This window comes from Pan troglodytes, chromosome 18 (genome assembly GCF_028858775.2).
Source record: "Pan troglodytes isolate AG18354 chromosome 18, NHGRI_mPanTro3-v2.0_pri, whole genome shotgun sequence".
Classification (NCBI taxonomy): Eukaryota; Metazoa; Chordata; class Mammalia; order Primates; family Hominidae; genus Pan; species Pan troglodytes.
In genome coordinates, this window is record NC_072416.2 from 56,725,561 (window position 1) to 56,753,437 (window position 27,877).

General features: G+C 44.2%; 1 protein-coding gene across 1 annotated transcript; it reads right to left on the reverse strand.

The window, feature by feature from the left end:
• Positions 1 to 479: 479 nt before the first annotated feature.
• On the reverse strand, positions 480 to 27,620 carry GOT2 (glutamic-oxaloacetic transaminase 2). The gene is made up of 10 exons (XM_523381.8): positions 27,349 to 27,620; positions 16,921 to 17,077; positions 15,325 to 15,453; positions 12,368 to 12,427; positions 11,699 to 11,860; positions 11,368 to 11,472; positions 9,839 to 9,989; positions 9,187 to 9,352; positions 2,746 to 2,896; positions 480 to 1,642 (listed from the first exon to the last, which is right to left on the reverse strand). The coding sequence occupies exons 1-10, from the start codon at positions 27,435 to 27,437 to the stop codon at positions 1,520 to 1,522; spliced, it is 1,293 nt and encodes a 430-aa protein (XP_523381.2). The 5' UTR covers positions 27,438 to 27,620; the 3' UTR covers positions 480 to 1,519.
• Positions 27,621 to 27,877: the final 257 nt, after the last annotated feature.

Consider the following 27,877-nt stretch of genomic DNA (forward strand, 5'->3'; position numbering starts at 1 on the left):
TTCCATTTTTCTTGAAAAATGTAAGACCTACCACCTTGGGCGTTCATCCTCACAGCTCCTGTCACTTCACTACTGCTCCTCAATGCTGAGGATGAGGGTTGATCACCACTGATCATCTTAAATCCAGTTCACAACACTTTTTTATTTACGTTACCTTCTTGGCTCCTATAGACCACTGAAGTTGTCACTTCTCCTCCATCCCTTCTACCCCTTGCCTATATCCACAGGATCCTTCATGGGACTCCACTTGTTCCCCACAAGGTCCAAGGGATTACACCCACATTCTCAGCATCTTCGGACTGGACAAACTGAATGGCAACATGAAGAAAACGACGAATCTTCAGCCAATATTTGGAATAGTGGATACATCTACTGGCTTATGATCAGCTACATGATTCCAAACTCCTACCCCTTTATTTATTTACCCACTCCTACCCCTTCCTCCCATTAAAGAAAAAAGATAACTTAGTAGATAGTAGTTGGGTCTACAGTAATTTTATTGTAACAGAGAAACCAGGCCGCAATAAATCTACATGGTTAGAGCAGATGGTGGTTCTTTCCAGTGGGTGAAGCCTGAACCCAGCTAGCAGCACACAAAGCCTAGAATATCCTCTTTCCTGGTACCACCCTGCGCCGCTGGACTCACAGTGTGAGATGAGTGGCTGCACACCACATTCAACAAAGGGAGGAGGTCCAACCGGGCAGAGACAACATCCCAACTGGAGAAACTTGCACTATCATTCAAGAGGATGCCGAGATAAAGTACAGTTTCCTACTCTCCACTATTCTTTGCTGAAAAGGGTGAGGGTACAGCATCAGCAGAAAATTATGTTCTTCATTCTTAAATAAATCTCGATAGGATGGAGTTGATGGTCAATCAAGCAGTAGAATGGGATGAAAATCTGCAATAGTTAAAAAATCTTTGTGTGTAAGGAAAAGAACGGCAATGACAAGGGAGAAAAGAGAGCCTTCTCTTTTTCTTAAATAAGACAGGAAACTGCATTATTTCCCTTGCTGGAGTGGCAGCAGCCTCATTGGTTTTCATAAAACATCATTTCTGCAGTGCGGCCTGTTGATAAGGTTGTTCCAAGATGGGAGGACAGACACGAGGCCGACTAATCATGACAGAAGTAGGCCTTCTCTCAAAGCCTCTAACGTGTGCTGTTTCTCACGAGGAACCTGACACTTCAGTTAAAGCTTCTGAAATATTGCAATGGCATAATTGACAGGTTTTTTGGTGCGATGACTTTCTTGCACATGTAAACTCTTTGAGAAAAGTTGGAGAAAAAAGGACAGGGGAGAGTTTGGTTTAATGTTCCAGACGCCAGCCATGGATGCCTCTGCCCTGTGTCACTACATGTTCTTTTCTGAGAAACATTCAAATGCTGAGTGTTACACACTGTGGCTGAAAGAAATGATCCACTCACCACCATCCACCCTCTCTCATTGTCTGTGTGAAGCTCTCAATAGCAGAGGCTGAAGACAGAAAGGTTGTCTCTGTTTCCTCGCACCAGGGACATTACTTGGTGACCTGGTGAATGGCATGGGCAAGGTAGCCCACGTTGCTGGAGGTGACCCCTGCCACAGAGATGCGGCCATCTTTTGTCATGTAGATGGAGAACTCCTTGATCAGCCGCTCCACCTGCAGAGAGGAAAGAACTTGGGTACCTCTTCCCGGTACAGGGGATTCTCCCTGGCCTGACATGGCACAGTAGCCAACTTACCAACGCTCTATTTCCTCGCAAAACCTGTTCCCAGAATTTGCTGTTAGCTTGGAATAAAATAAGAATAAAAAGCTACTTTAAGGCTGGGGGCGGTGGCTCACACTTGTAATCCCAGCTATTCAGGAGGCTAAGGCAGGAGAATAGCTGGAACCTGGAACCTGGGAGGCAGAGACTGCAGTGAGCCGAGATTGCGCCAATGCACTCCAGCCTGGGTGACACAGTGAGACTCCATCTCAAAAAAAGAAAAAAAAAAAGCTACTTTAAAGTAGGATGATGAATTCTGAGGCATAAACAGATGGGGAAAAAGACACCTTTAGATTCAGCAGAGCCAGGATTCAATTATGAAACAGCTATTTCTCCTGTTGCTCTCTTGGGAGAAGCAACAGTGATTATGAACATGATCAAAACAAGCTCTGCTCTTTAGAAGTTTGTGAGTTCATGGGGGATACAGAGAGGTAAACAACTAAAAAAAAAAAAAAAGCAAAATAAATGCTAAAAAGTATTACAATACTTTTACCTAAAAGGGCTCCAAAATAACTGTTTTAACTGTTTTTAGGGTAATTTTGAACAGGTGGGTGATCTATGAAGAATCCTTCTGGGGCTGGGCTCAGTGGCTCACACCTGTAATCCCAGTAGTTTGGGAGACCAAGGCAGGCGGATCGCTTGAGTCCAGGAGTTCAAGACAAGCCCGGGCAACATGGCGAAACTATGTCTCTACAAAAAATACAAAAATTAGCCAGGTGTGGTGGCACTCACTTCTAGTCCCAGCTGCTCGGGAGGCTGAGGCAGGAGGATCACTTAAGCCCTGGGAGGTGGAGGTTGCAGTGAGCTGAGATTGCACCACTGCACTCCAGCCTGGGTTTCAGAGCGAGACTGTCTCAAAACAAAAACAAAAACAAAAACAAAACAAAACAAAAAACCCGAAAACATTAAATAAAAAAGAAAAAAGAAAAAAAAGGAATCCTTTGGGTTTGCAAAGACTGATCAGCTGGTCTGCTGCAGGGAAATCAGAATCACTCACCTGTTCAGGCTTTAGCCCTGTGAAACAGAACATGCCAATTTGGTCGGTGATGTGTTGCCAGTTGTGGGTGGAACCCTCCTTCTTGAGGTTGGAGACCAGTTGAGTCCGCATGCCAATGATACGGTCGGCCATGCCTTTCACTTCTTGCAGCCTGTAAAGAAACCCCGAGATGCAGCTCATTCTGCCTAAGCACTGACCGATATGCTGGAGTTCACTGCATTTTTACCTCCCTTGAGCAGTCCCCTAGTGTGCCTCAATTCTCAGGTCACGAATGAGTGACACGCTGTCACTGGCCAGGGAAGAAAGCTATTTTATAGCATTCTGTTTTATATTGGAACACTATTTCCATCAGGCAACTGAAGCAGTTAACACACTTGAGTAGAGACAGTCCTTGACTTACAATTTTTCAACTTCATGATGGCACAAATGCAATATACATTCAATAGAAACCGTACTTTAAGTACCCATACAGCCATTTTGTTTCTTTTAGTACAGTATTGAATAAATTACATGAGACATTCAGCACTTTGTTATAAAATGGCTTTGTGTTAGATGATTTTGCTTAACTGTAGTTTAATACCTGTTCTGAGCATGTTTAAAGTATGCTAGGGTAAGCTATGATGTTTGGTAGGTTAAGTGTATTAAATGAATTTTCTTTTAATGTAGAGATGGGGTTTTGCCATGTTGCGCGGTTTGGTTACAAACTCCAAGGTTCAAGCAATCCTCCTGCCTAGGCCTCCCAGAGTGCTGGGATTACAGGTGTGAGCCACCACGCCTGGCCCATTTTCTTTTTCTTTTTCTTTTTTTCAGATACAGTCCATCACCCAGTCTCAGTCTATCACCCAGGCTGGATAGTACAATGGTATGATCATGGCTCACTGCAGCCTCAATCTTCCAGGCTCAAGTGATCCTCCTGCCTCAGCCTCCCAAGTAGCTGGGACCACAAGTGCATTCCACCATGCCTTGCTAATTTTCTTTTCTTTTTTTTTTTTTTTTGTAGAGACAGGTTCTCCCTATTTTGCCCAGGCTGGTCTGGAACTCTTGGGCTCAAGTGATTCTCCCACCTTGGCCTCCCAAAGTGCTAGGATTACAGACATAAGCCTGGCCTTAAATGCATTTCTGACTTATGACAGGCTTATTGGGATGTAACCCCATCATAATTGCATCTGTATTAAGAAAAGTGGGCGGGGCACGGTGGCTCACGCCTGTAATCCCAGCACTTTGGGAGGCCCAGGCGGGCGGATCACGAGGTCAGGAGATCGAGACCATCCTGGCTAACACGGTGAAACCCCGTCTCTACTAAAAATACAAAAAAATTAGCCGGGCGGATCACGAGGTCAGGAGATCGAGACCATCCTGGCTAACATGGTGAAACCCCGTCTCTAATAAAAATACAAAAAAATTAGCTGGGCGTGGCAGCGGGTGCCTGTAGTCTCAGCTGCTGGGGAGGCTGAGGCAGAAGAATGGTGTGAACCCAGAAGGCGGAGCTTGCAGTGAGCGGAGATGGCGCCACTGCACTCCAGCCTGGGTGAGAGAGCAAGACTCTGTCTCAAAAAAAAAGAAAAGTGAATGAATCACTCTAAAACCTACTAAGATTAAGGTAAAAGCTGTGGGTTAAACAAAAAAAATGACCTTATTTTTGACATGGATGAAATATACATTCCCATCTTCACAATTGAGACAATGTACTATGAATCTACAATGAGCCAAGCTATTTTAGGTGGTGAGGACTGAGACATAGTCCTTGCCTTCAAAAGCTTGCAAGGGGTGCTGGTAACCAAACCTGTAAACCAAGTATGGAATATGGCCACAAAATGTAAAACACATAGGACACTACTATGCTAAAAGCCCCAAGGAGAGTAAATTCTGTCTGAGGGACTGGAGAAGGTAGTCCTCTGACTGTGCACGGGGATCACCTGATTCTGAATACAACCTTCCCCTTCCTCAGAATCTACCCTTTCCACTCCATTCCCATGGCTCTGGGACATTCTTGGCTCTCACCAATGACATTCCCATTTACAGTTTATCTCCCTGTTCTTAGGTGTTCACTTTCCTAAACCATCTCTCTATAATGATGTTATGCACAGTTAGAAGAGAGATCACAAACTGCCAATTAAAGACCAAATATGGGACCTAGTAATGTTTTACTTCACCCAGTGAAACATTTTTAAATTGGGCACTTGTGCCTAAAAGCTTAAACCTGTAGTTTCTCTTGAAAAATGAGAAACTGATAGCACTGTATTAGCAAAATAATTACTGGCTGGAGCTGAGGAGCCCCTGGCCCCTCCAGTTATGGCATCTGATTTTAAATTTCCTACAGTTTCCATCGTCCAGCTTCATTCACTTTGAGGCCTGGATCCCAAAGATATTGAGTGCATGAACAGGGCTAGATGTGAAGCCATCTTAGCCAAACCCCTCCATCCTCCTTGTTGCCTGGAGAATCAAGTGTTGACTTCCTACAGTATCAACCAGGGTGCTTCACGATCTGCTCCACCTTCTCAGCTTGGCTGCCTGCCTCCCACAGTCCTCCTCACATTCATGTTTTCATCACGAAAACAACTTGGGGCTTTCTACACAAGTTCTGCATAATGCACGTCCCACGCCTATGCACTCACTCAGATCTCTCCCCAGTTTCCTTGTCCGTTTCATTTCCTTTGCAAAAAAAAAAGCCCTTTCCCCTCTTTAACGCACAGCTCACATGCCGCAGTCCTCATTACATCTTCTCTAACTCCCCACTAGAATCAACAGCTCTCCCTTTAGTCATCATTTATTCCATTCTGTCTTATATTAAATATCATGTGTGGCCAGGCACGGTGGCTCACGTCTATAATCCTAGCACTTTGGGAGGCCGAGGTGGATGGATCCATTGAGGTCAGGAGTTTGAGACCAGCCTGGCCAATGTGGTGAAACCCAGTCTCTACTAAAAATACAGAAATTAGCCAGTCGTGGTGGTGGGTGCCTGTGATCCCAGCTCAGGGGAGCCTGAGGCAGGAGAATTGCTTGAACCCAGGAGGCGGAGGTTGCAGTGAGCCGAGATTGTGCCACTGCACTCTGGCCTGGGCCACAGAGCAAGATTCTCTCAAAACAACAACAAGAACAAGAACAACAACAACAACAACAAAAACAAGAAAGTCATGTGTGTATCTTTCTCATCAGATTATAACCACCCTGAGGGTAGTCATTAACACAGTCTGGCATCTTTGTCTACTACAGACTCTCAAATTGTGTATTGAAATGCATGCATTAAAAAAAATCTTCGTAACCAGAGAATATGAAAATATTTTTAAAAACATTGAAAATATTAAGTAAAACAAGCTTAGTATAATTCTAAGTGACAAAACCAAAACCAGTCCTGCACATACATATATAACAGTATGTCACAACTACAGATAACAATGGGTGGCTGGGCGCGGTGGTTCACACCTGTAATCCCAGTACTTTGGGAGGCCGAGGTGAGCAGATCACCTAAGGTCGGGAGTTCGACACCAGCCTGACCAACATGGAGAAACCCCGTCTCTACTAAAAATACAAAATTAGCTGGGCGTGGTAGCACATGCCTGTAATCCCAGCTACTCGGGAGGCTGAGGCAGAAGAATTGCTTGAACCCAGGAAGCAGAGGTTGCAGTGAGCCAAGATTGTGCCATTGCACTCCAGCCTGGGCAACAAGAGCAAAACTCTGTCTCAAAAACAAAAAAACAAAAAACAAAAAAAAACCCACACACACAAACAAAAAACAAATAAACAAAAAACAAACAAACAATGGGTAAGGGAAAAAAAAAGCTGAGTTAGAATAGCTAGAGTTATGGTTAATTTTTTCCCTTTCACAAACTTTCTGAAATATACTTACATGTTAATATCATGCTGCAAAAAAATATAACTTAAAAAGTACTCAATTTTTTGGTAGGTCTAGCATGAACCTATTATACCATAAAGAACTATCCTGAGCTGGGTGCGGTGGCTCACAGCTGTAATCCCAGCACTTTGGAAGGCTGAGGTGGGAGGATGACTTGAGCCCAGGAGTTTGAGACTGGCCTGGACAACACAGTGAGACCTTGTCTTTATAAAAAATCAAAAGGAAAAAACAAAACAAAACAAAACAAAACAAAAAACAAAAAAAACTATCCTGAACCAGACTCTTAGTATTTACTTTAATCTTCATGAGACAGAGAGACAGAAAAAATAGTTGTCACATGATGACTAGGGGAGGTACATATCAAGTTTCTTAGAGATAGCAGATTTAGCTTTTCTACCCAAGAGCTGCTCAGAGATGTGACCTCTCAACTAAGCAGCTCATATAACAAATATACGATAAACTCATATAACAAATCACACCTTCCACAGGCATCATGGTTTTATGAACTCATAGAGTAGGGTTGGCATTCTTTCTGTAAATGGCCAAACAGTAATTATTTTAGGCTTTATAGGCCATATGGTCTCTGCCTTCTACAACTGCTCACTCGGCCATGGCAGCAAAGAAGTAGCTATACAAAATTCATAAACAAATGGGTACAGCTGTGTTCCAATAAAACTTTATTTACAAGAATAGGGGGCAAACTGGATTGACTCTCAGAACAGTTTGCCAACCCCTTTCTACAGCAGTGTTTTCTAAATTATGTGTCATGACCCATTGGTAGGTTAATTTTTTTATTTTTTATTTTTTTATTTTCTTTTATTTTAATAGAGACACAGTCTTGCTATGTTGCCCAGGCTGGTCTCGAACTCCTGGGTTCAAGGGATCCACCCGCCTTGGCCTCCCAAAATGCATGCTGGGATTATAGGTGTGAGCCACCTTGCCTGGCTTAGTATGTTAAATTCAACTTAGTAAGATGCAGTTGGCATTTAGAAAATATTGGAGTGGAGGCTGGCCTTGGTGGCTCACGCCTGTAATCCTAGCACTTTGGGAGGCTGAGGCAGGTGGTTCACTTGATGCCAGGAGTTTGAGAACAGCCTGGCCAACATGGCGAAACCCCGTCTCTACTAAAAATACAAAAAAAATTAGCTGGGTCTCGTTGTGCACACCTGTGATCCCAGCTACTCGGGAGGCTGAGGCACGAGAATTGCTAGAGCCTAGGAGGTGGAGGTTGCAGTGATTGTGCCACTGCACTCTAGCCTGGGTGACACAGCAAGACTGTTTAAAAAAACAAAACAAAACAAAACAAAACAAAAAACTCGAGTAAAGCACATGAAGCCTTTAGTATTGAGTCTGGAAGACAGTTTCAGTTATATACACATATAAGTATATAATATGTTCAAGGTCATGATGTAAAATATATATTTTTAAAATTTTATAGATGGGGTTTCAGTATGTTGCCCAGGCTTGTCTCAAATGATCTTTCCACCTCAGCCTCCCAAAGTGTTGGGATTACAGGTGTGAGCCACTGTGCCCAGCCTTAAATATATTTCTTATGTGGATTGTGGTCAAAAAGATTTAGTAACACTAATTCAGAGAACAGATGTTGAGAGTCAGATAGTACAGATAATAAAAAACAGGCTGAGTGCAGTGGCTCACACCTGCAATCCCAGCACTTAGGGAGTCCGTGGTGGGAGGATCATTTGAGCCCAGGAATTTGAGGAGACCAGCCTGGGCAAGACAGCAAGACCCTGTCTCTACAATAAAATACAAACATATGCAAAAATACGGATTCAATGCTAGCAATTATTAGGACACAAACAAAAATATGATGTTTTAAAGGAAGTTTTCCTATGTAAGGTACTTAATTTGAAACTGATTTTAGGGGAAAGCAGGTTCTACCTAACATGGAGATGACGGAATAAAAGGAACTACCATTTAAAAATTATGACGGCCTCTTACAGAGAAATACCAATTAACTTGGTTCAAAGTGCTAACAAATACTCGGGAGGCTGAGGCTGGAGGACTGCTTGAGGCCAGGAGTACAAAGTTACAGTGAGTTAGGATTGCAACACTGCACTCCAGCCTGGGTGACAGAGCAAGACCCTGTCTCAACCAATCTATCTATCTATCTATATATATAGATTGAGACGGAGTTTTGCTCTTGTTGCCCAGGCTGGAGTGCAATGGCACAATCTCGGCTCACTGCAGCCTCCGCCTCCCAGGTTCAAGTAATTCTCCTGCCTCACCCTCCCGAGTAGCTGGGATTACAGGCATGCACCACCACATCCGGCTAATTTTGTATTTTCAGTAGAGACGGGGTTTCTCCATGTTGGTCAGGCTGGTCTCGAACTCCCGACCTCAGGTGATCCACCTGTCTCGGCCTCCCAAAGTGCTGCAATTACAGGCGTGAGCCACTGCGCCCGGCCTTAATTTTTTAAAAAAGGAATGCACATTTTTTGCTTCCTTCCCTGCCTTCCGCATATGGAATCTATGGGGTACTGTATATCACTAGAGGTCAATTAAAAACTAGCTTTGAAGGAGCAGTGGTGGGAACAGGTAGGTGGCTGGGGAGTGGCATAAACCTTTACCATTGTTTTCGCAAATCTGGGGTGTTCAGAATGGCAGCAGCAATCCGGGCCCCATTGAGGGGAGGGTTGGAATACATGGGACGGATCAAGATCTTCAACTGTGACTCTACCCTTTTGGCTTCATCCGCATCTTTGCAGACCATAGTGAAGGCTCCTACACGCTCACCTGAAAGACAAAAATGGATCTCGTCTTCTACTTCTACTATCTAATGTGCTAAAGCAAATCATGAGTGTATTTGCTACGTATTATCTGTTTCCATCCAAAGGACCCCAAAATAACTTTATTATAAATAAAAAGCTTTCAACAACCAGAGTGGTGAACTGAGGCACAAGGAAGTTTTCAGTACTCAGAGTATTCAAAGGTATTTTTTATTGTATCTATCTTCTTGGCTCACGGATTTGTTACTTTTTTGTTTAGAGAAGCAGTAATCAGTTTCCTTTGCTGGAAAAATTTAAGGACACCGAAGAATATATGGCTAAGAAAATCAGTAAAATCTACGATACTGGTCTTTCATCTTAGGGTAGGGAGGGACATGGACATGGATGGACACACACACACACACACACACACACACACACCCACAAGCTCTATGCCCTCGTGGCATTCTCTCCCAGCATGAGAGCATGTGTCATGCTGGATGCTGTAGCTTACCATATAAGCCCATGTTCTTGGCATATGATTGGCAGAGACAAACATTAATGCCCTGTTCGATGAAGTGGCGCACAGCCCAGGCATCCTTATCACCATCACCACTGGCAAAGCCTTGGTAGGCCATGTCAAAGAACGCAAAGAGATTCCTTTTCTGAGAAGGAACAAAAGATCGAAGCTTTAGCAGTCTTTCTGAAGAGGCCCCAGATGTTTATAAAAGTCTGAAAGATGTTTATGTGAGGTGGGCATGGTCCCAATAAGCACAATAAGCCTTTTCTGGGGCTAACGTAATCCTGGAAGACTCATCTTATACCCAGGACTCACGAGACAACATCATTAGAACCATTTTATCTTGAAAGCACTCTCCAAATGCTGTTTCTGTCTCATTCTGTTTGCAGCTTAGATTTGACAGAAGTTAAAGAAAGGGAAACTGGCCAGGCATGGTGGCCCATGTCTATAATCCCAGCACTTTGGGAGGCCAAGTTGGGAGGATCGCTTGAGCCCAGGAGTTTGAGATCAGCATGGGCAACAAAGTGAGATGCTGTCTCTATGAAAAATAGGAAGAATTAGCCAGGCAGGTGTGGCACACATGTCTGTAGTCCCAGCTACTCAGGGGCTGAGGTAGGAGGATTGTTTGAGCCCTGGAGGTAGAGGCTGCTGTGAGCTGTGACTGTGCCACTGTGTTCTGGCTTAAGGCGACAGAGTGAGACTCTGTCTCAAAAGAAAAAAAAAGAGAGAGAAAAGAAAGGGAAATGAAAAGGAGTGAAAAGGGAAAACAGGGACATGAGACAACAGGAATAACATTTTCCTCCCTAGGAATTTTGACTAGTGTCTTCTCTGACAGCTGGCTACACTTTGAGAGTGATCATGGCAATGCTGCCAAGGAGAGGACATGAAAAAGTGTTTAAAAAGATCAATAAGCAACCACTGACCAGGGCGAATATAGGCATCAACAGCAGACATCCTGGGGCCAGTGGACAGGTTTTATCAGAGTTCCCTACATCCAGGATGAGGAAAAAAATTATTTTCTTTTTTTCTTTTTTAGAGACAGAGTTTTGCTCTTGTTGCCCAGGCTGGAGTGCAGTGGCACAATCTCGGCTCACCACAATCTCCACCTCCTGGGTTCAAGTGATTCTCCTGCCTCAGCCTCCCAAGTAACTAGGATTACAGGCATGGGCCACTACGCCCAGCTAATTTTGTAGTTTTAGTAGAGATGGGGTTTCACCATGTTGGCCAGGCTGGTCTCGAACTGACCTCAGGTGATCCACCCGCCTCCACCTCCCAAAGTGCTGGGATTACAGGTGTGAGCCACCATGCCCGGCCAAAAAAAATTACTTTCAAATACTCATGCGTCATCAATCCCAGAACTGCTAATCACGCAAATGGGGAGCCCTTTTCTGGCAGCTTATCCACCTGTGTGGACATTTCACGCAGGTTCAAGGTTAAGACTCTCTGTTGAGACATTGCCAAATTAAGCCTCCAAAGCTGGTTACTAAACACAGAACTGTCGCCAGTGAGTTCATCGTCCTCACCTTCACCACTGTTGCTATTTCCTTCCACTGTTCCGGACGCGGGTCCACTCCTGTGGGATTGTGGGCGCAGGCATGCAGAAGAAGAACACTCTGCTCTGGTATTTTCTAAAGAGAAAAACAGCCAAGAGACGACTTTGCAGCTTTAAAGGAAACGGTTTATCTGAAATGCCACAGGATCGTCATCATTTGATAAGTAACAAAGGTAACCAGAAGCCTGGGAATCAGCTCTTCCCCAGTATTTTAACTCAGATACTGGGACACGGTGGGAGACATCAAATGTCCACAAGCAAGGAGTTTTATTCACCTCTCTCACCCTGAAAGCCACACTTACTGAAATATCCTCCACAGCGCCTGTGAAGTCAAAACCGCAAGTCTTGGGGTCATAATACCGATAACCTTGTAGCTGCATGCCAGCATCCCTGAAGATGGGTGTGTGGTTTCCCCAGGTTGGTTTGGGCAGAAAGACATCTCGGCTGAACTTAAAAAATCTTTGCTAAAAGATGGGACGAAAGGAAACAGAAAAATGAACAAAGGAGAGGCAAAAAAATGTTGATGTGTTTTATTGAGAGAACATTTTTCTCCGCTGAAACCCAGTTTCTCTCTATGGTTGAGAAGCAGTATTGACTCAGCAGTAAGACTGCCTGGGTTGGAATAGTCTCTGACAGTTATACTGGCCATGTAGCCAAGGACCTTTCTGGGTCTTGCTTTCTTCACTTGTAAAGGGGGTTAATTGTACCTCTCTCATAGGGATTAAACAAATTAAAATGCAAAAGCTCCCTAGTAAATAGTAAGTTCCTAGTGAACTGAATTTATCATCATCACTAATGTATCTTTACTGTAATTTCTTCAAAGTCCTTTCATTTTTTCATGAGAATAGGACATCTGCAAACTTCACGGAAAGAAGAAATCTACTTCTGCATCAACAGTCAAATACACACACAACAGGAAGCCCTGTCATCTGGAATTTATAGTTCTTTCCTGAAGAAGCTTCCAGACTCACCAGAAAACTGGCTCCGATCCTTAAGGCTCCAGTTCCAGAAATGGTCTGCACAGTGACAAACTGAAGGAGAGATACCCACGGTCAGAGATGTGCAATACTCTCTATACAGGCCCAGACCCAGGGCCACTGCTTTGTCCAGGACCTTTCATACTTCAGAAGCTCATTCTTTATGGCCTGTCAGTATCATTTCATGTTACACGGGAAACTTTCAGAACACAAAAATTCCTCCTCAATATGAAAAAGGGGTGAATTATATAAAAGATATAAAAAGACACTGAGAGGCTGGGTGCGGTGGCTCATGCCTGTAATCCCAGAACTTTAGGAGGCCAAGGTGGGTGGATCACCTGAGGTCAGGAGTTCGAGACCAGCCTGGCCAACATGGCGAGACCCTGTCTCTACTAAAACAAAAATTAGCCAGGCATGGTGGCGCACGCCTGTAATCCCAGCTACTGGAAAGGCTGAGGCATGAGAATTGCTTGAACCTGAGAAGTGGAGGATGCAGTGAGCCGAGACTGTGCCATTGCATTCTAGCATGGGCAAAAGAGTGAGACTCTGTCTCAAAAAAAATAAATAAATAAAATAAAAAGACACTGAGAACAGTCACTACATTAAAACATTACTTTAGAACTATACAAAGTAGAATGACTCTCTAAACATCAAAGTTCCTTGAAAAGCAAGTCAACAAGTATACAAGGATAACATTACAACATTTTAAAGGTTTTCTGGCCGGGCGCAGTGGCTTATGCCTGTAATCCCAGCACTTTGGGAGGCCGAGGTGGACGTATCACCTGAGGTCAGGAGTTCGAGATCAGCCTGACCAACATGGAAAAACCCTGTCTCAACTAAAAATACAAAATTAGCCAGGTGTGGTGGCGCATGCTTGTAATCCCAGCTACTCAGGAAGGCTGAGGCGGGAGAATTGCTTGAACCCGGGAGGCGGAGGTTGCGTTGAGCTGAGATCGTGCTATTGCACTCCAGCCTGGCCAACAAGAGCGAAATTCCATCTCTAAATAAATAAATAAATAAAGGTTTTCTAAGAGGTCCCCTTCTATGTGTTTTCATAATCTGAAAATATTCATGTTTTGGGTAATAGGAAGATGCCTGAGGTGAATCTCCTTATTCAAATTGGTCAACTTTAAGGGACAAACAAGAAATTACCGTAGGTTTAAGAGATTTTTGTTTGTTGTTTTTAAAGGCGTTATAGAAGTACAAGGCTCTACAAAGCACAAACGTATTTTTCTGGACTGGGGTGGTAGTAGATTAAAGAGGGAAAAACCCAACTAAAAAATTATTTTAAATAGTTTGTCCTGCAAGCTTTGGCATGATGGAAATAAAAACCTCACTGTAGGTCCGATGATACTATGATTCACAAAGGCACAACGATTTTTTTTTTTTTTTTGAGATAGGTTCGTGCTCTGTCACCCAGGCTAGAATGCAATGGCATAAACTTGGCTCACTGCAACCTCCACCTTCTGGGTTCCAGGATTCCTCCCATGTCAGCCTCCCCAGTAGCTGAGACTACAGGCGTGCGCCACCACACCTGGCTAATTTTTGTATTTTTAGTAGAGACGGCGGCGGGGGGGGGGGGTCTCACCATATTGGTCAGGCTGGTCTCGAACTCCTGACCTCAGGTGATCCACCCGCCTCGGTCCCGGAAAGTGCTGGGATTACAGGAGTGAGCCACTGCGCCCGGCTGAGGCACAACAACTTATAAAAGACAAGCTGATGTTATTTTAAGGTAGGTCAGTTTCATACTTAGGTTGTTATTTAGATGGAGCAGAGACTAGGCAAAAAAACACATGAATTAAAAAGTACAGAAATTTCCAGGAGGGGCTAACAGGCAGTTGACTGTATGGACAGAACTAAACAAAATTCTATTTGACGTAGGATAATTACTACATAACCCTGGGGTTAAGGTTGTGTGCTTTACTCTGAGTTAACGAATTCATGTGTGGACTTAGACCAGTCTTGTAAATAAAGTGTATTTATTCTGGCTTTTCAGAGGGGGAAGGGGAGAAAAAATGTTGACTTAGTTTTGCTAGTTTGCATGTTTCTTCACTCCCCAGGCTTACCCAGAAAAACATACAAATGCACTCACTAAAAAACATGTTTTTTTCAAAAGAAAGTGAACCACAATGTGCACGAGTTCACATGTGGGGAGCGTGGTCTTCTTTCTGTGTCCATGTGGGCTGTGAAGGGACAGCAGAGGGCTGCCAGACTGGTCCAGCCCCCACAGTCCACCCATGGCTTGTTTCCTGCTTGCTGCTTCTGTGCAAGTTGGAAGCTTAGGACATGAGGGTGTGGGCTAACTGCAGGCTTAAAACTCGGCATAGTTAACATTTCTAAAGCATATTCGATGTAAAATGAACATAAGCAGGTAGAGACTAACAGCAAAAGTAACATCAAATCTATCAGTCAAATGACTACCGCATTTTCAGGATTACTACTAGTACATTTTTGGAATTGGTGTCATGTAAATTATTTTATTTAATGATGGCAATTTACTATCAAATAAGAATTATTAGAAATAGTGTGGCCTCCTCAAAACAATCATTACACACAAAATGAGTTATCTTTTCATATTTCTTAAATTTTTTTTTTTTTTGAGATGGAGTTCTGCTGTTGTTGCCCAGGCTGAAGTTCAATGGCATGATCTTGGCTCACCACAACCTCTGCCTTCCAGGTTCAAGTGATTCTCCTGCCTAAGCCTCCTGAGTAGCTGGGATTACAGGCATGCGTCACCATGCCCAGCTAATTTTGTATTTTTAGTAGAGATGGGGTTTCTCCATGTTAATCAGGCTGGTCTCGAACTCCCGACCTCAGATGAACCGCCCGCCTTGGCCTCCCAAAGTGGTGGGATTACAGGCATGAGCCATCGTGCCTGGCCTAAAATTGTTTAAATAATTACAAATTTGTTAAAACAGACCTGGGATGATGCCAGAGCCTGCTCAGCTTACCCGGCCACTCTTCAAGACTTCGCTGTTCTCACCCAGGGCTAGTTCTGCAGATGCCTTGCAAAATTCAGCCAGTCCCCCAATGGGCAGGTATTCCTTGTCCAAATTTTTTGCGGCAATCTGGGCCTCTGCCTAGAGAAGAGAAAATACATCCATTGAATTTCTTCTCCTTACTTGGAATTACTATGATTAATGTTTAAAGTTTTATTAGTTAAGTTTTGGAGGTAAAGTCTTTTTTTTTTGAGATGGAGTTTTGCTCTGTCACCCAGGCTGGAGTGCAGTAGTGCGATCTCGGCTCACTGCAACCTCCACCTCCCGGGTTCAAGTGATTGTCCTGCTTCAGCCTCCCGAGTAGCTGGGATTACAGGCGTGCACCACCACGCCCAGCTAATTTTGTATTTTTAGTAGATAAGGGGTTTCACTATGTTGGCCAGGCTGGTCTCGAACTCCTGACCTCAGGTGATCCACCTGCCTCAGCCTCCTAAAGTGCTGGGATTACAGGCATGAGCCACTGCACCCGGCCAAACCTTTTTTTAAAATTTGAAGTTACTCTCTGAGAAGAAGAGTAGGTAGAATGCTTGATAGTTTATATTGCAGAACAGAAATACTTTCTTTTTCAAATTGTATTTTATTGTTTAAGTTAGGTTTTATGTGAATGGGTATAGTCTCTCTTGGTTACAATTTAACATAAAATGAGATTCTTGGAATGCACAAGACCAAGGTTTAAGAGCAACACCTAAAATAGATATAAGATGATTAAATCAAACTAAATACAAAAGAGAAAGCATGTCAAGCTATATGCCAGTCTAAGAACTTCGAAGTGTTAACAGTAATAGCCACACATCTTCGTGCTTTGGCATTGGAAGCCTGGCTGTCCCTTACAAGTTGTGTTACCCTAGGCAAGTTATTTAGCCTTCCTGAGCCTCAGTTTCCTCCTCTGTTAAATGGAGGAACTATTTCTACCTCTCACAGTGTTGAGGTGAAGTGTGAATGAGGGAATGTACAATAGTGCTTGGTAGTGATGCAGGTTGCAGTAGCAAATACTTGCTGAATAACTTAAAAAATTATTCTAAGGGGATTTGTTATATTATTTAGTTAACAAATAAAGATGCTAGTAATAAAAATATAACAAAAGAAAGAGGTGAAAATTGCATAGCTCAGCAGGAAGAAAGGACAGAGCATGCCTGTGTACAAAGGTTTGATTAAAGTAATCACAGTTAGAGAAATGGAAAATAAAAATAGTAATCCACGAAGAGCTATTCCTCTCACCAAGAGACAGCGCTTAAAGTCTTGGTCCTCTTATGCACCTTCAGGATTAAACTAGGCATAGCTAAGCATTTCTAAAGCATATTTAATGTCTGTTTTATAGATGATCACAGAACCATAGAAAGTTCAATCTTGGGAAAAAACAGGTGGTTCCAACCTCTCACCTTTACAGTCAAGGAGACTACAGCCCAGAAAACCCGGGTGATTCATGCCATTAGTGCCAGAACTAAAGCCCAGGGCTCCTGATTCCCGGTCCAGCACTATTCCTGCCACTCTCCAGGGCTCTCTTCAGTTTATTCATCCCATTCAAAAGGAGATGAACAGCAAGCTCACCTTGCGGACGCTAGGCAGCACGTAAGGCTTTCCGTTATCATCCCGGTAGGCACCAACTCCCAGATTCATCTTTTTGCTATTGGTGTCCCTCTTAAAGGCTTCAGTGACTCCCAGAATGGGATCTGGAGGTCCCATTTCCACATGGGTCCACCAGGAGCTGAAATGAGAAATACATTAGCTCAATCCCATTAGCTAGATCCAAGATCCATTTTACTTATTTATTTATGAGATAGACTCTTGCTCTGTTGCCCAGGCTGGAGTGCAGTGGTGCTATCTTGGCTCACTGCAGCGTTTGCCTCCTGGGCTCAAGTGATTCTCCCACTCCAGCCTCCCAAGTAGCTGGGATTACAGGCATGCATTACCACGTCAGCTAATTTTTGTATTTTTAGTGGAGATGGGGTTTCACCATGTTGGCCAGGCTGGTTTTAAACTCCAGACCTCAAGTGATCCACCGCACCTGGCCATATTACTCTTATATATTTAAAATTATGAAAAATACAAATTTGTGTTAAACAAAATTGAATTGCTATTCTGACAAACTTTTTTTTTTTTTTTTGAGACAGAGTCTCGCTCTGTCACCCAGGCTGAAGTACAGTGGTGCAATCTTGGCTTACTGCAGTCTCTGCCTCCAGGGTTCAAACAATTCTGCCTCAGCCTCCGTGAGCCAAAACAGTATTGATTTACAGAAAATTGAGCAGATAGTACAGTCCCATATACCCTTACCCCCAGGTTTCCCCTATTAACATTTTACATTGGTATGGCACACTTGTTACAATTAATGAATCCATACTGATACATTATTATTATTATTTTTGAGACAGTTTCCCTCTTTGTCACTCAGGCTGGAGTGCAATGACGTGATCTCAGCTCACTGCAACCTCTGCCTCCCATGTTCAAGCGATTGTCCCACCTCAGCCTCTGGAGTAGCTGGGATTACAGATGACCGCCACCATACCCAGCTAATTTTTGTATTTTTGGTAGAGACGGGATTTCGTCATGTTGGCCAGGCTGGTCTCAAACTCCTGACCTCAGGTGATCTGCTCGCCTTGGCCTCCCAAAGTGCTGGGATTACAGGCGTGAGCCACCATGCCTGGTCCATACATTATTAGGTCCACACATTATTTAGATTTCCTTAGCTTTTACCTATTTCTGTTCCACGATTCCACCTAGGACACCACATTATGCTTAGTTGCATGTCTCCATAAGCTCCTCTTCGCTGTGACAATTTTGGGAATGCTAGTCAGGTATCTTGTAGGATGCCCCTCTACTGGAATTTGTCTGATGTTTTTCTTATTAGACTGGGGATAAGCTTTTGGGAGAACAGTAATTGTATTTTGTAATATGCCAGTTTGACAATTTCTTTCTTTCTTTTTTTTTTTTTTTGGAGCTGGGGGATGGAATCTCACTCTGCCACCCAGGCTGGAGTGTAGTGGCGTGATCTTGGCTCAGTGCAAACTCCGCCTCCTGGGTTCAAGTGATTCTCCTGCCTCAGCCTCCCAAGTAGCTGGGATTACAAGTGTCCGCCACTACACCCAGCTAATTTTTGTGTTTTTAGTAGAGATGGGGTTTTACCACGTTGGCCAGGCTGGTCTCGAACTCCTGACCTCATGTGATTTGCCCGCCTCAGCTTCCCAAAGTGCTGGGATTACAGGCGTGAGCCACTGCGCCTGGCCTTGAAGACAATTTCTAAGATCTTTAGGGTAACTTACACTTTTGGTCTAATATTACAATGAATTGATTAACAGATTATTATTCATTGTATACCTAAATAATTTCTAAGATAGACTACAGACACATTGATTACCAAGCATAATTTAAAATTTATATACCTTTGTTTATTTTTACATGCTCGAGAGGCTATAGCTTTGAGTCATTAAAATAAAAAGGTCTTTCTTTGTTGCCACTTTAAGGAGGTATAAAAGGGATATATGTGGCTGTAGAAGTTGTACTGCGTGTGTTCACGAGTTTTGCCAGTCTGTTTAGAATGCTTGTGTAGGACTGACATCACCACCCTCTCTTCTTAATTTTCTCTGGGAAATAGAAGCTACTTTGGTTAAAAGATAAGCAATGAGTGTTGAGACCACACTAGGATCAACAGTGACAAATAAATACAACTGTGTGTTTTTAAGGAAAAAGAGTAGTATTGGTCTAAAGCAGCAGTTCTCAAACTTTGTCATCTTTAGATCCTGTTGTACTCTTAAAACTTACTGAAAACCCCAAAGAGCTTTTATTTATGTGGGGTATAACTATTAATACTTACCGTATTAGAAAAACTGAGCAGCTTGTTATACTTATTGATTCATTTGACAATAGCAATGATGGAAACACATTGCATGCTAACATAACTAACACAGAACATGTTCCCAGGGAGAACTACCATCCTAAAAGACCAGTTTGTTTTAAATATGAAAGAGCATATGAGGACAAAACTTAGTGAATTTTGTTTATTTTTTATTTTTTTGAGACGGAGTCTTGTTCTTGTCGCCCAGGCTGGAATGCAATGGTGCGATCTCGGCTCACTGCAACATCCGCCTCCCGGGTTCAAGCGATTCTCCTGCCTCAGCCTCCCAAGTAGCTGGGATTACAAGCTCCTGCCACCATGCCCGGCTAATTTTTGTATTTTTAGTAGAGACGGGGTTTCGCCATGTTGGCCAGGCTGGTCTTGAACTCCTGACCTCATGATCCATCCACCTCGGCCCCCCAAAGTGTTGAGATTACAGGCGTGAGCCGCCCCCGGCCTGCTTTATTTATTTATTTATTTATTTTTGAGACGGAGTCTTGCTCTGTCACCCAGGCTGGAGTGCAGTGGCACGATCGTGGCTCACTGCAACCTGTCTCTGGGTTCAAGCAATTCTTCTGCCTTAGCCTCCCAAATAGCTGGGATTACAGATGTGTGCCACCCCGCCTGGCTAATTTTTGTATTTTTAGTAGAGACAAGGTTTCACCCTGTTGGTCAGGTCTCTAACTCCTGACCTCAAGTGATCCACCCACCTTGGCCTCCCAAAATGCTAGGATTACAGGCGTGAGCCACTGCACCCGGCTGTGAATTTTGTTTTGATTTATAGTAAGTGAATCTGAAAAGAAGCTGAGTTAACTTTTTTTTTCTTTTTTAAAGAGATGGGTCTCGGCCGGGTGCAGTGGCTCACGCCTGCAATCCCAGCACTTTGAGAAGCCGAAGTAGGTGGATCACCTGAGGTCAGGAGTTTGAGACCAGTCTGACCAACACGGTGAAACTCTGTCTCTACTAAAAATACAAAAATTATCTAGGCAAGGTGGCGTGCGCCTGTAATCCTAGCTACTTGGGAGGCTGAGGCATGAGAATCGCTTGAACCCAGGAGGCGGAGGTTGCAGTGAGCCGAGAATGCACCACTGCACTCCTGCCTGGGCAATAGAGCAAGACTCCGTCTCAATAAACAAACAAACAAAGAGATGGGTCTCACTCCGTCCCCCAGGCTGAAGTGCAGCCTTGACCTCCTAGACTCAAGCCATCTTCCCACCTCAGCCTTTCAAGTAGCTGGGACTACAGGCGCACACAAGTTAACATTTTAACAAAGTTTGCCCAATCTTGATGGCCTAGTTTCCTTGGTTTAGTGATTAATGACTTCCCCTACAATATAAAAGTTTTTTTTTTTTTTTTAAAAGAAAAAACTGTGCAATCAGTTTAGAGTGTAGAGATTCTCTGCCTTGTCAGAACACTTTTCTAGGCTTTATGATCTTCTAAAGCAATCATTAAGAACATTATGCTAAGGGCTGGGAATGTAAAGAAGAGTACAACACAATCCCTTACCACCTGACTAGTCCACTGTGGTGATCAGCAGAGATCTGCACGTAATGCAGGCTGGGCACTGCAGGGAGATGATGGATAGTGATACACACCTACCCAGGGCATTATTATGGGATATGACTTATGGGAGCCCTGAGCAGAGGACCTAATAGCTTGGAGAAGGGAAGGAAAGTACTGCACAAGGTTAGGAAGGCTTCCCAGAGGACGTGACTTAGCAGCTGAGTGCTAAGGCTCAAAGGAGGAGTAAAAGGGCTTTCCAAGAAGAGAATTAAGAATAAAGGCTCACGGTGAGAAGGAGCTGGGGGTTGTTGCAGGAGAATCACTCAAGTTCTCCTAGTAATCACTCATCCACTGTGAATCAGCCACATGTTTCAGTATGGTACCATGGAAGTTCTCTGTGTTCACCATGCTGATAAACTCGTGAATTACCTCATTAACATTTCTTTCCCAACAAAGGTTCTCTTAATGTACTTGTGGCTAGTCAGCACTCATACACCTCACTCCTCCATGGGGCACACTTGATGGCAGTACAGAGTTTAATTCATGCTCCCTTGACAAGTTAAAGACTGCTGCAGTCTCAATCGTTGTAATTAATTACTGTGTACAGTCAATTCTCTGTTATTAAAGGGCAGATTATTTCCAGTTTTTTGGATTTCCCAGGCTCTTATTTCTTGTAATGTTTCTTTTAATAGTTTGCCTTGGGTAATTTCAGTACTGGGCAAACTGTACGGATTCAAATAATAGCTCAGCCACCTGCCAGCTGTGTGAGCACTGGCAAGTAAATCAAGCATCAACTTTCCTTATCTGTAAAATGGGGCCATAAAACTACCTATCTCACAGGGCTGGTCTAATGATGAAAAAACCACTCAAAACCTAGATTGGCAGAGTGCTTGATGTTCGCTAATAGTCATCGTTACTAAATTATTATCACTCCACTTTTATTTGTAACCATCCTACATCCCAGTACAGAGCCTGGTGAGGCCAGTATGTAGAGAATTCAAGGAGCATATACAGCCGTAAGACCTTGTGACCAAATGCAGGTCCTTTCTGCTTTTCTTTCTCTTTAAATACAAAGCGAATCAAGCATGGCTGTGGGGGGAGACAATGTTAATCAGTTTAACAATAACCCACAACCCTCCAACCAACTAACCTTTTCTGCTTTTCTTTTTTTTGAGACAGAGTCTCACTGGGTTGCCCAGGCTGAACTGTAGTGGCACGATCTCAGCTCACTGCAAGCTCCAATTCACGGGTTCAAGCGATTCTCCTGCCTCAGCCTCCCAAGTAGCTGGGATTATAGGCACCTGCCACCACACCCGGCTAATTTTTTTATTTTTATTTTTAGTAGAGATGGGGTTTTGCCATGTTGGCCAGGCTGGTCTTGAACCCCTGACCTCAAGTGATCCGCCCGCCTCAGCCTCCCAAAGTGCTGGGATTACAGGTGTGAGCTACCGCACCCGGCCCTTTTCTGCTTTTCAATTACTACTGCATAGTTTTTTCTAGAGAATCAGGAGACACTGCCATTATCACCCTTCCCCCTCACTAGTGTTGGTGCCAGTTCTTTTAATAGCTTGCCTCTCATTTTGTGTTGTCGTGGCTCTAGGTTGCTTGGCTGTTCCTAGTACCTAGGCAATAGTAAGAAGCACAGATACCTTAAACCAGCTTCTGAACTGGGCCTGAAGAAAGCTTTCATTATTACTTATCCACAATTCAGACCCTGAAAACATGCAGCCACCTGTCTATCTACATCACTGTCATTAACTGCCGAGTGAAAGGAATACCCTGAATGTCAAGGACATACTAGATTATAAAAGAGAACACTTCTGGAAAAGTTTTCATTTTTCAAAAGATGGTCTGGCTGGGCATAGTGGCGCTTGCCTGTACTCCCAGCTACTCAGGAGGCTGAGGTGGGAGGGTCACTTGAGCCTAGTGTTTGAGACAAGCCTGGGCTACATAGAGACCCTGTCTCAGGAAAAAAAAAAAAAAGAAAAAGAAAAAGAAAAAGAAAAAGAAAAAACAATGGTCTGTATCCTCCAAGACCCTCAATCATAACAAAGCCACTGCCCACTGCTCCCTACCACAAGGAGAGAAAGCATCATTCTTGTTAAATGGTGTGAAAAGCACTTATTTTTCAAGTTCTTTAAAATGTTAAGCATAGAAACTCAGAAACCATAGACTTGTGTCTTCTGGTATACCTTTTAAGAATTCTTTTTTTTTTATTTTTGTTTTTGCTTTGGAAAATGACATGTTTTTATCGCTATGTTTGCACAGTAAGAATGTCCCCGCAGGCCCACCACCCTCCCTCAGCCCCAGCCCTCCAGCCTCTGTCTTTTAAGAATTCTAAACACAATTTCAAAATACTGAATTTTTAAACAATCTAAATATAGGAGCAGGGATAATCAATTTTTTTTAAAAAAAGTAATAAATTATGTACATTTTACAATTACAATGCTAGTTTTGAGATTGAAAATGAAGTACAGATTAAAGAACACAGGTATGAAAACCATGTATCTATTGCTTGAGACAAGTTTATAATCCAGATCACAAGGAAAGTTATTCTTAGCCAGAGAGAGAGGAAGGGGTTGCCTAGCTAGGGAACACTGACAATTTATGGAGACATTTCTGTTTGTTGAAACTCTGGGGGAAAGCAGGTGCTACTAGCATCTGAAAGGCAGAGGCCTGGGAGGTTTTTTTAACTTTTATTTCAGGTTCACGGGTACATGTGCATGTCCTGGGGGTTTGGTGTACAGATAATTTCATCATCTGGGTAATAAGCATAGTACCTGACAGTTATTTTTTCTGATTCCCTCCCTCTTCCCATTCTCTACCCTCAGGTAGGCTCCAGTGTCTGTTGTTCCCCTCCTAGAGGGATACAATTTTTTTTTTTCGAGACAGGGTCTCACTCTGTCACCCAGGCTAGAATGCAGTGGCGTGACCACGGCTCACTGCAGCCTCTACCTCCCGGGCTCAAGTGATCCTCCCCGAGTAGCTGGGACTACGGGTGCGTGCCACCGTGCCTGGCTAGTTTTTTGTAGAGATGGGGTTGTGCCATATTGCCCAGGTTGGTCTCCAACTCTTGAGCTCAAGTGATCCTCCTACCTTAGCATCCCAAAGTGCTGAGATTACAGGTGTGAGCCACGGCACCTGGCCTAGAGGGAATACTCAATTTGATTAGCCCCACATTAGTAACCATCTTTCAACTCCTCCATGCCTTTCATTATTCCATTTCTTAAAATGGTAAAGACTACACACATATTGTAAAAACTCTGATGTTTTTAAAGGAATCGAGTAGATGAAAATAGGAGTGTTCTAGGGGCAAAACTCATGCTGATAACCTGTGACCTAGAAAGTGATTTCTATCAGTACATTTTGGATACAGGCACAAAGCCTCAAACATTGAGCAATATTGACTGGTCATCCAAGAGAGGTTAGGTACAAAGTATTCAGGTAAGCCTTTCCAATCGAAACGCATTGTAATTTCCCTGGAGCTTAAGCCTACTTAAAGTTTTACAGTTTTTAAACTGCTTTTCCTCACATTCTTCTTACTTTAAAATCAGAAGGGAAGTTAATTAGCTTGCCCACAATCACAGAGCTAAAAATGGCAGAGACAATAGCACAGCTGTGATCTTTTTTTTTTGAGACACAGTCTTGCTTTGTTGCTCAGGCTGGAGTGCAGCGGCGTGATCAGCGGGCTCACTGCAACTCTTCACCTCTCAAGCAATCAGGCTCGAGCGACCCTCCCACCTCAGCCTCCCAAGTAGCTGGGACTCCAGGTGCACATCACCATGCCCGGCTAATTTTTGTATTTTATGTAGAGACGGGGTCTTGCCATGTTGCCCAGCTGGTCTAGAACTCCCGAGCTCAAGCAATCCACCTGCCTCAGCCTCCCAAAGTGCTAGAATTACAGGTGTGAGCTACTGTGCCTGGTCTGTGATCTTTTAACCAATGGTTATGGTACCACAGTTGCACACTGCATTTTTAAAGTCTCACGAGACCTGCTCAGTTATTTCACCAAAAAGTAAATAATCAGAATTAAATAATTAAAAGCAAATCATTATAAATCAAAACACATTAGCATCTTTTTTTCTTCATTGAACTGCAACTATGTCTGATCTCATGTCACTATACATTTACAGTACAAGTCAACAAGAGAAAGTTTTATTTGCAGTGTTTAGCTAAATGATACACTTGAACTTACAAAGAGTTCCACATATTTACAAAGAGTTCCAAGTATGCCATTGGATAAATCCTCAGTTCTTCAGAATAACAACAGACAAGGTTTTATTGTATTAGAATGAGCCATTTAAATAGAAATGTCGATGAATTCAGTTTAAGTATTTTCCACTTTTACCATTTGGAGCTAGGTAAAGATCACTTCCACAGTGTAAGGAGGGAAGTCTGATCTTGCCTGAAGAGTTAACCTTCATGCCAAATATGGCATCTGATTCTGTCACCTAATCAGGTATCATTATTTAAATCTGAAGAGTAATTCCTCAACATTAGGTGCTCAACTATTTCAAGAATTTATTTTCTGGTCAGGTGGGGTTGCTTAGCCTATAATCCCAGCGCTTTGCGGGGCTGATGTGGGAGGAGTCTGAGACCAACACAGGGAGACTCTGTCTCTACAAAAAATAAAAAATTAGCTGGGTGTGGTGGTGTATGCCTGTAGTCCCAGCTACTTGGGAGGCTGAAGCAGGAGGACCACTTGAGCCTGGGAGGTCAGGCTGCAGTGAGCCATGATTGTGCCACTGCACTCCAGCCTGGGCAACACAGTGAGACCCTGTATTTAAAGTAAAAAAAAAAGGGGAATTTTTTTTGGTACATATTTTGCAGCACTGTGGTTCCCCTGTGTAAGATTAGTCGAGAGAAGGAACAATAAAATCTGTAACTGGTTATGATCAATTAGTTGTAAACACCATTACACTTGGACCAGCCTATGTTCAGATTTTGATCTAAGATACAACATTAAAATGTCATACTGTATTTGTTTCCGTTGCATTACGTGAAAAATCAGGGCTTAAAATAAAAATATCCAATATAAGAGACATGCCAGCAACTGTTAATAGTGCTGAGATGTAACAGTGAATATAAAGTAGGTAAAGTCTCTGCTCTCATGGAACTTACATTCTAGTAAGAAAAATACAGAAAAGAAAAATGAGTCAGACTCTCAAACTGAAAGAATGACTAACCCTGACCCCAAGGGATTTTCACCAAGCACTAGAGCGTCAGGTGATCTAGCCAAATCCATAAAACAAGGTATTATTTTAAGATTACTGCAATAGGGAAACATACTTTCTCTTGCCGGAAATTTTAAGCACTCCTTTGGTTTTCCAAATTTGTTGCATAAATAACTCCTCCTGGCTCTGGCCCACTAGGTAGGCAGACTTAAAGAGCACACGTTGACAGTGGGCCAGGAAGGAGCCGAGTCAGGAAGAGAAGAAAGTGCGAAGCCTGGGCAAAACTGTACTGCCAAGGCTGTGGGGCCTTGGAAAGGACAGATAGTTCTGCTGGCTGAAAGACACAGAGCATACATTCAAACGAAAGGCCAAGCTACGCTTTGCTCCTTGCAGTTAATACCTGCTTGGGGGTGGTTTTAAAACTCAGTTCCTTATTAAGGTAGTGCTTAAGGAGAGTGCTCCAAATCGGCTTCTTGAGTTGAATTAATCTTCTGGCTCCGGTCTCCATTGGGAATGAATTACTAGAGCTCGTTTCAAGCTCTGAAATTTCCCTCCATACTATTATACACGCCACAGTACGAAATTACGTTGTCATTTTTTGAGCAATGACCATTTGTCATTGTCCTTCCCTCGCCTTGTTCACAGTTGTATCGTTGGCATCTGGTCCAGAGCCTGGCTCTGAGAAACTGCAGTTACGAAATATTTACTGAATGAAAGAGCACAGGGAGATGGAGAGGAAGATTGATAGCCTCCCTGCAACCAGACCTCCTTAGGGGCAATAAGGAAAAAACAAAACAAAACAAAAAAAGAGACACACTACACCTCGACCCTTTCCCAAGCAAAGGCCAAACGGGCCCCGGGGTCACAGGGACCTCGGGGGGTCGCAAGGTCAGGAGAATGCCGCACGCCAAGGTCGTAGGTGCGGGGAGGAAAGCGAGGCCCGAATGCCGGCGCCCCGGAAACCTCCCTCTCGCGCTCTTCCCGCCCAGGGCACACACGCGGCAGCCAGCCGCCGCCGGCCCACCGACTCGGGCGGGCCGGGGGCCAGGACAGGTGCGCCCGCCGCCCCCTGGGCACCCTATCAAGGGCACGGTCGTTACCCGGCGCCGCTGCCTCAGTACTATCCGCACCCCTCCCACTGAATGGGAGTCCGGGAACCGCCGAGGGCCACACTTCCTTTCCCTAGGGATTGCGTTGCCCGCCTTCCTGCAGGGCCCAGTGCGGGGACCAGAGGGATGTGGGATCCTGAGGATCACTGTGGGGCACGGACGCTCAATCCTCAGTCCCCAGTAAGGGAAAGCCGAGGGGGTGGCAGAAAAGTGTGTGTGTGTGTGTGTGTGTGTGTGTGTGTGTGTGTGTGTGAGTGACAGTGTGTATTTGGGGGCCGGGAGGGGTGAATGTCCTGGGGTGCTCGCAGCTCGGCGGGGCAGGGCCATCGCCCTGGTTCCATCTCCGTTTCCCTTGGCTTACCTGGCTCTGGCAGAGGCCGCGGCGGCGAGGCCCGGGTGGAAGGCGGCGGCGATCCCGGGGAGGACGCGGCCGGAGTGCAGCAGGGCCATGGTGGACCGTAGGAGGGCAGTGGGCAGCGGCAGGACGGAGCAGAGGGCGAGCGGACACACAGAGAGGGAACCGGCTCCTGCTGAAGGTAAGGACAGGGACTTCCCCGGGCCAGAGCGGCCGCGTGCTGGGCCCGAGCCACGTCACAGCGATCCCTGGCGGCCGGCGGGCGGAGCGGCGTGGGCTCAGCGGAGGTCGTGGAAGAGGATGACTGCATAGTTTACCTACGCCCAGCCCTTGCTGCGCTTCATTCATTTAATCCAGCCGGGACAGGCCTGGCCGGCCGAAGAGGTGGCTGCTGTTATGGCAGTTTGAAAGATGAGAAAATGTAGGCTGACATAGTTGACGTATTTTGTCTGATGCCTTACAGCCATTAGGACCCAAGGTGGCCTTACTTTCAACCCTAATAGTTTCCGTAAGCACAAGTCATGTCACGTAGTTC